Source organism: Pyxicephalus adspersus, chromosome 8 (assembly GCF_032062135.1).
Source record: "Pyxicephalus adspersus chromosome 8, UCB_Pads_2.0, whole genome shotgun sequence".
NCBI lineage: Eukaryota > Metazoa > Chordata > Amphibia > Anura > Pyxicephalidae > Pyxicephalus > Pyxicephalus adspersus.
The window spans coordinates 17897089-17905213 of NC_092865.1; the positions used below are offsets into that span (position 1 = coordinate 17897089).

Below are 8125 nucleotides of genomic sequence, written 5' to 3' on the forward strand. Positions count from 1 at the left end.
ATTGACGCAGTAGTGGTATTTACATTGTGCCAAGGTAATATGTGTGTACTCATGCACAATTGTAATGGACTAATGGAATTGTAAATAGACCGAAATACATGCATTTGCTTGCCAAAAAATGTCTGTTTTTCTCCTTTATTCTCCATAATAAATTAGGGCTGGCATAGTATTAATTTTGATTCAAACAATGGTGGAAATGTGCCCCAACCCTATTTCTAAACATTATAGAAAATTAAAAAAAAAAAAAAAAAGCACTAATTCTATCTTTTCCCTGTATGTGTATCTATGGTGCTTGTTCACACGGACAGCTGAAACTGTGGTTAAAGGGCTACTGAAGTGTTGGCCACTAGCCCAGCCACCCTGAAAGTGCAAGCAGTGTCTTGCTCCATGGAAGAATTATTAGGGCAGATGAGCCAACTCCCATCACTGAATATTGATCAGGTGGCGGTGGCTGGCAGCCTTCTGTAGCTCACCAGGGAAATGCCATGCTAGGTGGCAGTTTAAACAAAGCCTATGGCTATGTTCAGATGGTGAATTTCTGATGCTGGAAATACGAGTGATGGTTTCCAGTGACAGTGGAACAGCCCAGTTCATTGGTATGGAGGGGACAGTGGGAGACCCTGCTGCATCTTCCTTTATTACACTCTAAAACTGGCTTCCCTAGTTGGTAGTTTATTAATCTACTATTAGGGAATGCTAAGTGATGTTGAATAATAACTGTACACAGGCTAGATGCTCATTAACATGTTATGTACACATGGCTTTAGCCCTATCCTAAAATATTTTTAGAATAACCATTTTAAAATGACCGATGATTTGAAATCCTTAATACTGCTGAAAATGTTATCAACCACCCACAAGTACCTTAAAAAGCCTAAAAGATTCCCTTATAAGAAAACAAATATTAGAAGCTTGTGGAATAACGCAAAGCTGTACCACCCAACAGAGAGTTAAACTCTTTGAGAACAAACAATGGTTTTGAATTCCATCAAGCTAATGTGTGACTGAATTAATGTAATGTTCACTGTGACAATGGTAATTCCTATTTAAGTAGTTAAGAATGCTAAGTAATAGGATAAAAATTACAGTGCTCATTTACAAAACAGAAATAATCTGCAGATAAACTTGCCAGGTAACTTCCTGCTATTTACAAAAGATAATGTAAGAGCAGCGTGATTCAAGCCAGGAAAAATCTTAGCTCAGTGAAATAAATGGATGCTCAGTTCACCTCTGTGTAAGACGAGTACGGCGTATCAGGCTTCCGCTCTGCTATGTAACTTTACTTATATGTTCAAACACCAATTAAAGGGGCACTAGCTTGCAAAATCCCAGCAGTCCATATCCTAAAAGCACATCCCACCTACAGTTTAACCTTTCTGCTGCCTATACCTTTGCACTGCTGAACCTGTAATATCAGTTGCGTTTTTTTATGTCACACAATTTTAATGCAGGTATTTATCAAACCCTATGTTTTCAGGAAAAAATACATTGAATTTTAGTGCACACAAATACAATATTATCCCACTTTTAATTGAAGTTATGTGTGGGCCTAGGAAAATAAAAAGGGGGGGGGGGGAGTACCCAAAATTAGCAATAGTAAATTTCATGCCTTTAGAACTCAAACTTGGCGTTTTCCATAAATAAAGGACCAACAATTATTTCTCTCATTATGACGTGATTGGAAATGCCAAACATGCATCGTGCAATGGTCAATAAATAAATGGGCGCTTCTTACTTCCTCTACAGCTACTCAATTCGCTTTTATTAAAAATGTCCCGAGCTTGCATGAGCAGTGAGCTACTTTCAGCCATTTCAAAGCCAGGCAATATGGCAGGTATTTATGCTTGGGTTCAAAAGGGTTTAGGACTAACATAATGTAATTTTTTTAAACTTTAAATCAAGTGTATAATGGTCATATGCTCAGATTTTTATTAAGTTTGTGTTCTCACAAAGGACATTTTCCTTCATTTGCAGTCCTGGTGACACCAATGCGAGAAATGAGAGACTTTTAGTGTCAGCTATTTGTAGGAACAGTACAGTAGAAGCCCTGACTTGAATCTTACATAACACCTTTTTTATAATTTGGAATGGAGTTTTGGCAAGTTTTCAAGCCAGGTTTTCTCATCTAAATTCAATACTTAAATCCAACAATTATTATGAATAGGAGCAAATTTCCACTACCTCCAAAACCTTCTGCAAATCTCTAGTAGAATGGACTATGTTATGGACAGGGAAAAGATGAGGGAATGCCACATTAATGTTTGAGGTCATAAAATGACTTCTAACTGTGACAGTGAGGCAGCTGCAGGTATGTTCAGGAACCTCTACTTGCTTGTACTTTCCACCTCTAACTGTTTGCTCCCTTTCTGCATCAGGGACAGAGAACCCAAAGTAAATCCAAAATCAAATGAGAATAGAAATATGGAAGCTACGATTTCTAACTAGTTTTAAAAGGTGCAGGTTCCAGAGATGTTAACAACTTCCCCAACTTCCCTTTTAATTACCAAAACGTCCTTATAAATCACAGTGGCTGTTACTTGAACAACTGCCTGGATAAAATCTGTAGGAAGGAGGGTGGATAACTGGTCTGGGTTCTGTTCTATAGAGAACCTTCCTGACATTTCACTATGGATGCTAAGACATTGCTCATACATATATTGGTTTGTACTATAGAGGGATATATTCTTTACTGCAGATATATTGTCCCAGAGATCAACCAGGAAACTTGTGAGAATGATAAGGATCAGCAGTGAAAAGATGAAGGCTTATATCTAAAAACTCTGAAAATCTCCTGATTTACCTAAAGATATAAATTAGCTAAGGTGTGATAAGAGTGTCTATTTTTTAATGTCACAGTTTTCACACACACTGGGTACACTGTGTACAACAGTTTAATTTCAATCATTGGTACTACATGTAGCACAATGTAAAATTCTTATATAGGACTGAACACATGATTACCTCTTCAGATTGCTCCCTGGTCTGAACAGGGGACGTTCGTCTTGCCACTGAAAGCCGGTGACATGGAAAGTTGAGCCCTGCAGACGCCAGCGTCATCTGAAAAGAAAGTGGACAGATAAACAGATTAATAAATCCGTAGAATATATGACCAGTCAGATTGTCAATAATGCATACACTGTTTCCTTGAAGTAAATGTACACCATAACCAAATTACATTTAGTTTGCTAAAGCATTGAATATCAGATAATTGCCATATCTTTTTCCTTCATAAATTATTTTCAGGTTCTTCATTCTTTTTGCATCTAAATGATGCCGATTACCTGCAGCTTCTTTGGCCTGTTACTGATCCCATTGACCCCAGCAACAACTGCATGACATTTGTTGGCTGCACAAAAAGTACTGCTACAGCTGCCTAACCCTATAATGGTGAAACAAAGAGCTTCATGGCAAAAGGCTCACCTTATGGCTAAATTCAAGCCACCCCTCTAAAGACAAAGATTAAACACATGTGAGCTAATATTCTCAATTTTAAGTTTTACCCAGTATTATCTGAGAAGGTAAACAATCATCTGATATCTCTACAGACTTAAATACATGGCATTGGGGACTAGCTGCCAGGAGATTTCACCCGTGACAACCAGAAATTAACCTAAGCCCTCCTTGCTATGTACTATGATAGGCAGAGCAGTTCTAGGAAACAAGGAAGTCTCCTTTTTAGTTACCCTATAGTGTTGCCCATTGTATTAAGTAAAACGAGTACATAAAAAAGAATCATAGTACTAATGCTAGTAAATAGTACGAAACTGCACAGCAATCAATACCCAATCTCCCTGCCCCCTATTATTACTGAGGCTGATTGTCAAAAGAACATACATTTCCATTTAATGATGATATTTACATCATATATTGATTGAAAATGACTCAATTTAAGACTTTCAAATCTAGTGTCTAATCCAGCTATTTACATGGAGTAATCCTTAATGCAACATTCAGGCCATTGTGAACCCCTGGTAATAATTTTTATTATCCCACAGCTTGCCTACATTATTGCTATGGTCAACAGGAATAATATTTATGTTGCTGGCTAGTGGGAAGAATACTCTTATAGATCGCCAAACAGATCATTGGTGTCAATGGAAACTAACCTGAGAGGTTCAAATTGGTCATAGCTCAAGGAACACCTAGCAATCTATAGAGGAACTGCCATGATTGCATAGAACTCTGGTTGAGAAACCAGAGTTTTATTACAAATATCGTCCAGTGTACGGCAACCCAAAGATTTGTAACCAAGCAGCAGCATGTATCTGAAGCACAAAGTGAAGTGTTCTCCCTTGTAGCAATGAGTTAATGGCACAATGTCATATTATTTTACAGGTTGAAACAGGCAGATTATCAGTTCTGGTTACAAGCTACAGGAGGACCTGTTTGAACTGGCCCAGTGTTAAGGCTCACCTCCAGCGGGTGAGGAGCCAAAGCTGTACAACCTAAAGCAAGCCTAAAAGGGGGCAGATTTCCCTGACTGGGTCACAGAAAGCAGAAAGGACCTAATGGGGAACCCACTCCTTGTGAACTAAATAAAAAAAAAAAAAGTACTGGATGACTTTAAATTGTGCATACTAGTAAGATAACGTAACAAGAACTCTGAAAATGACTCTCAAATTAAGAATGACAGTGAGCAGAGAACTCCAAACCCAACACCTGTTTATAGAGGCACACCTTGATATACACACCCAGATTGTTCTGTCACTTTACATCAGCCAACATTTGTCAAATGTCATTTCTGTGATGTGGTTACACTAACTGACATGCACATCACGCTCGCAATATCGGGCTGAAAAATATTTCCTCAAATACATATTGTTTTTTTCTCCTATGTTACTTTTTTTTTAAAGTCTGCTTTCTTTCAATATAAACCCAATAGAGATACTATAAGAATGCTATTCTGAAAAAAAATCATCTTTAAAGCAAACTTGTGGTATGTGCTAAGCTGTCAGCAAAAGTTAAATCTAGGTAACTGGAAATGGCTGCATGTAGTTTATCTTTTAGTTTCCCAAGGGAAGGTTGATACTCAGGGTGTTCCATTATCTTTTATTTAAGAAGTGCCAACATATTACATGGTGCTGTACAATAAACTGGGGCTGCAGATGACACACCTACACATAAACTGTGGCACAGGAAAAGAAGGGGACACAGCCCAATACAGATCTCAGTATAAGAAGTGGAGGAGCCTGATATAAATTAGGTACTGTGCCTGATTATTGATGGCTGAGAGAGGAAGATGGGTAGACATGTTTGAAGCCAGTAGCTCAAGTTGGACTGTAATGAAGCATTCGTTATAAATACGTAAATAATAAATTAATAGGAGCCGTGGGAGGGGTTCCTCACTTTTAAATCGCCCAGTAAGCACACCCATGTCCCCCACATGATCAGAGATTCCACCAGGGGGATCTTTTTTACAGCTTTCATTAATGAGCAGACAAATGCATGCTTCATACTGTCTAGGGGGAATACATTTAGGGGAGTCAGGAATGGAAAAGGATCTGGGGGTTATGGTAGATCATAGACAATCACAGCATGCAATGCCAAGCTGCAATATCTAAAGCTAGTAAAGTACTTTCTTGTATTAAAAGAGGAATAGACTGCAGAGATGGAGACATAATCCTGCCCCTGTACAAAGCATCGGTCAGACCACATCTGGAATATGCAGTCCAGTTTTGGGCACCAGTTCACAAAAATAACATTGTGGAATTAGAGAGAGTGCAGAGAAGGGCAACTAAACTAATAAAAGGAATGGAGGAGCTCAGCTATGAGGAGAGATTAGCTGAACTGAATCTATTCTCACTTGAAAAGAGACGTATAAGGGGGGATATGATCACCCTGTATAGATATATAAATGGTCCATATGGGTAATTCTCTTCCCAACTATTCAATTTAAGATACTAGGAACATGAGGGCACTTCTTGTGACTGGAGGAAAGAAGTTTAAGCTCCGGATAAGGAAGGGATTCTTCACTGTAAGGTCTGTGAAAATGTGGAATTGGCTCCCTCAGGAAGTAGTTTCAGCAACTACTATAGATTGCTTTAAGAAACAGATGGATGATTTCCAGAAGCACAGAATATACCTGGGGATTAAAGCTCTGAAGTACAGATAACAGAGGCTGTTGATCCAGGGAACATCTGATTGCCTCATGGAATCAGGAAGGAGTTTTTTCTCTTGTTGGAGCAAATTGTACTAGGGTTTTTTGCCTTCTTCTGGACCAACTATCTCTATAGGGTTTTATATCTGGAATGCGTTTATTTCCCTAGTGAACTGGATGTACTAATGTCTTTTTTCAACCTAACTTACTATGTAAGTATGTAAATGACTTGGGGAGAAGTGGGGGTGGCAAAGAAATACTTCCGGGTATGTAAATTCACAAAGACGTGAAGGATTCACAAATATTGATGACAATAACTTTTTCTACAACATTGGAGTAAACTATATATATATATATATATATATATATATAGTTTAGTCCAGTGTTGTAGAAAAAGTTATTATCCCCATCACTTTTCGTTTTCTCTTTTTTTTTTTTTTTTTGGAAGGGCAACATTTTCAAGTTTGATGTACACTTAAACGGAGAAAATGAACATAAATACAAACCTTTAAAGTAGTTTTATATTACTTTGCACAATAAATATTCTGGAAATTTTAAGGACCTATAACCTAACCTAATCTCAGATAGGGAAATGTAAATAAAAAGGAGTACAACTTCCTAGAGCAGCCTTTCTTGACCTGTTTTAGATGGGAAATAAATTTCAGGTCCTCAAGGAACCATACTTTATCTAAAGCTGACAATCCATTAGAGCACGGTGCTCAGTGGGAAGAAATTCACCATTATAGATCGCCAAAAAGACCATTGACGTTAGTGACCTGAGAGGCACAAGTTGCACATTGCTCATGGAACCCCTAGCACACTCTGGAGGAACCCTAGGTTTCTTTTGAACCCTGGTTGAGAAACACTGTCCTAGAGGCAGCAGAGGGTGAATGTGTCCCCAGTGAAACCAGTTGCAGTTTCCTAATTCTAAATAGCACTAGAAAACCTTCACATATGATAAAAACACACAATCTGTTTTTTTTAAATATTCATAAAAGTAAAAATAAAAAATAAAAATAAAATTCCAGCAGCTTTATTTTCCACCCTTAGGAATACAGAAAATGCTTTATTTTTTCCCTTGACTCTATAGCACAGAATGAGTTAAGTGAAAAGTGGTTACCATTTTCTGAATTACTGGAACTATAAAAAGGACACTCTACACAAGCTGCCGCTGAATGTCACCTGAAAAGCAATCACAAAAGGGCTCTGTCTTGGCTTATCTTTGGGCTCTGTCACTACGGCAACCAGCGGATAAAACGCATCCTGTATCCAGGCATTGGTGGATCCCATAGAAGCGAGGGCTAAGGAGGCATGTGAAGCCTGGCAGAGATTGACTGCATTAATACATTAGCAAATACTGTGAAACACTGGATAAATGTCAGCAATTATGGCGAGAAGCGTCTAATAACGTTATCCATTGCCTGTCAAACCCCCGCGAGGTTTGATGTACGCCTGCCACTCAAAGCCCCTCAGCAATTTTATCTCTTTTCAACGCCCCGGTCTGAGGCTTTTTGGATTTCGTATTTTGAGAAGTAATAAAGCCAAAAGGCTGCTCCTTCTGTCTTGATCACAATGGTCAACAAATGAAGGGTAAGAGAAGAGAGCTACACTTCTCACGCCAATGTCAACAGCCTGAACAGCTACTGGGTGACTACGAATGGCAACCTAAAAGACGGCTTTCAACAAAGGATCGCCTACAGATGTAATGTAGAGCAGTCTACATTGAGAGCCTGATAAATATAGTTATATATAACCACACACGTTATAGTTCAATCTGTATTTAAAAAGGTATTTCATTTAGAAATGCAACTTTGTGAAATGTATGGCGCTAAAGCAGAACTAAAATGATGTGCAGCAACAAAAAAATGGGTAAATACATCTTTTTGTAATCCCTACCTGTTCAGCAGGCAAAATAACTGGTGGTCTTAAGCTGCGTACACACTTCCAATTTTTGTCGTTGGAAAGGATCTTTCACGATCCTTTCCAACGACAAGGGAGTGCACGATGCATGAACGGTGCTGTACATAC

The 8125-nt window shown here is 38.4% G+C and overlaps 1 protein-coding gene across 1 annotated transcript in view; it reads right to left on the bottom strand.

The window, feature by feature from the left end:
- The window catches only part of FAF1 (Fas associated factor 1), a 154254-nt gene that overhangs the window by 57101 nt on the left and 89028 nt on the right, over nucleotides 1-8125 (bottom strand). The window contains exon 9 of the mRNA XM_072419621.1: nucleotides 2962-3057. Coding sequence (XP_072275722.1) covers nucleotides 2962-3057 — 96 coding nt within the window. The remainder of the gene's footprint in view (nucleotides 1-2961; nucleotides 3058-8125) is intronic.